At 41.9% G+C, this 1,577-nt stretch overlaps 1 protein-coding gene across 1 annotated transcript in view; it reads right to left on the reverse strand.

Moving 5' to 3' along the window:
- Positions 1–1,577, reverse strand: part of LOC107084856 (MAM domain-containing glycosylphosphatidylinositol anchor protein 2-like) — a 45,263-nt gene that overhangs the window by 21,586 nt on the left and 22,100 nt on the right. The window contains exon 6 of the mRNA XM_015374904.1: positions 108–380. Within this exon, the coding sequence (XP_015230390.1) occupies positions 108–380 (273 nt within the window). The remainder of the gene's footprint in view (positions 1–107; positions 381–1,577) is intronic.

Raw genomic sequence — 1,577 nt, forward strand, 5'->3', positions numbered from 1 at the left:
CCCATCATCCATCATCCAACCACCCACCCATCATCCATCATCCAACCATCCATCCATTATCCATCTATCATCCATCCATTCGTCATCCATCCATCACCAGGTCGTACCTCTGACCAGTATGCTGATGGATTTCTTCGCAGGGTTTCCTACATTGTTTGAAGCCATACAGGTGTAGGTTCCTCCATCATCGTCGGTGATAACAGGAACTGTCAGGGTTCCATCTTTGACGATGCTCCTCTTCGGCAGATCTTCATCTGTCGCTCTAAGCCACCTCAGTGTTGGTGGAGGATGGCCGCTCACCACCTTACATACCAGAGTGATTGTCTCCCCGGGGTTTGCCACCACAGGATCCTCCAGAAGTATTTTAACAGAAGGAGGAGCTGAGAAGGAAGCACAGCCCCATGGTTAATGAACACATTTAAAGTTCATCCAGGGTGAAAGTGACTTTTGATTTCAAGCTTTTAGTTCAGATTTGGTCATAAATGAATGTAAGAGATTCATTAAGAGATGAAACGACTGAAACAGAAAAGGAAAAACAAGCAAACAATCAGAACTCTGACTGCCTCAACTCTTCCCTTTGTCTGTTAAAAAAGAAATAAACATCCAACTTCTGAGAGTTTCAAACATCATATGAATCATCTGATTTCCACCATGATGCCAGAAACCAGTAACATCATTTCTACAGCCAGTAAGACGAAGCCCAGTGGCAAACAGTGTCTACCTGTTCAGGTAGCAGCACGGTGGAAAACCACATGTTCCCTCATCTGGAGTTAAAAACATAAAAATGTATAAAAACCAACTTAAGATTCAGCTCAGTAAAAAAAACGGCTTTTATTGCGAAGTTTCAGTCTGGATTAACGGCAGCTCCTTTAACTTTAGCAAATTTCTCTAATAAATAAAAAATTTTATTATTTTATTTATCTCTAGTTTAATGAGTGCTTAGATGACCTACAGAAGATGAGCGCAGGCTAAAGAGGTTGAAAAGTTCAAATGACTGATTAGATAAACAAATATTACCTTCATAGCACTTTAGAAACAATTCATGGTTGATTAAAGTTCTGCTCAACAGGTCAAGGATAAAACCCAGAAGCCTAACAAACGCAGTAAGACTCACGGTACTGAAAACAGATCTCATCCCAGGGCGTCCATTGAGCGGCCTGTTCAGCCCCGTTCTGAGCGGGCTGCTGATGCAGCAGCTCCACCACATGGAGCCTCATTAATCAAAGGCTGCACCTTCAGCCGCTTCTTAGAGGAGCTGTAGGAACAGCTTGGTTTTTTCACAGGGAGACGGGTCTTTTATTCAGCCTCAGTTGTCGAGATTTCCTCTGAAATCAAATAATTCTGAATATTCAAGACGGCCGACAACCGGAGCATGCAGTCAGACTGAACACTGAGATCATTTTTAAAACAATAGTTTTATTTGGAGCTGCGAGGAAAACTGAACCTAAAATGCTTATAAATGAAAATTAGGAGGAGATTAACCAAGATGCACCTCAGATTGTTGGGAATAAAACACAGAGATTCCTTTAGAGTCAGGGTTATTGGCAGAGATGGGAAGTAACGAAGTACAAATACTT

The sequence above is a fragment of the Cyprinodon variegatus genome, unplaced genomic scaffold, assembly GCF_000732505.1.
Source record: "Cyprinodon variegatus isolate N-32 unplaced genomic scaffold, C_variegatus-1.0 Scaffold110, whole genome shotgun sequence".
In the NCBI taxonomy this organism is placed as follows: Eukaryota; Metazoa; Chordata; class Actinopteri; order Cyprinodontiformes; family Cyprinodontidae; genus Cyprinodon; species Cyprinodon variegatus.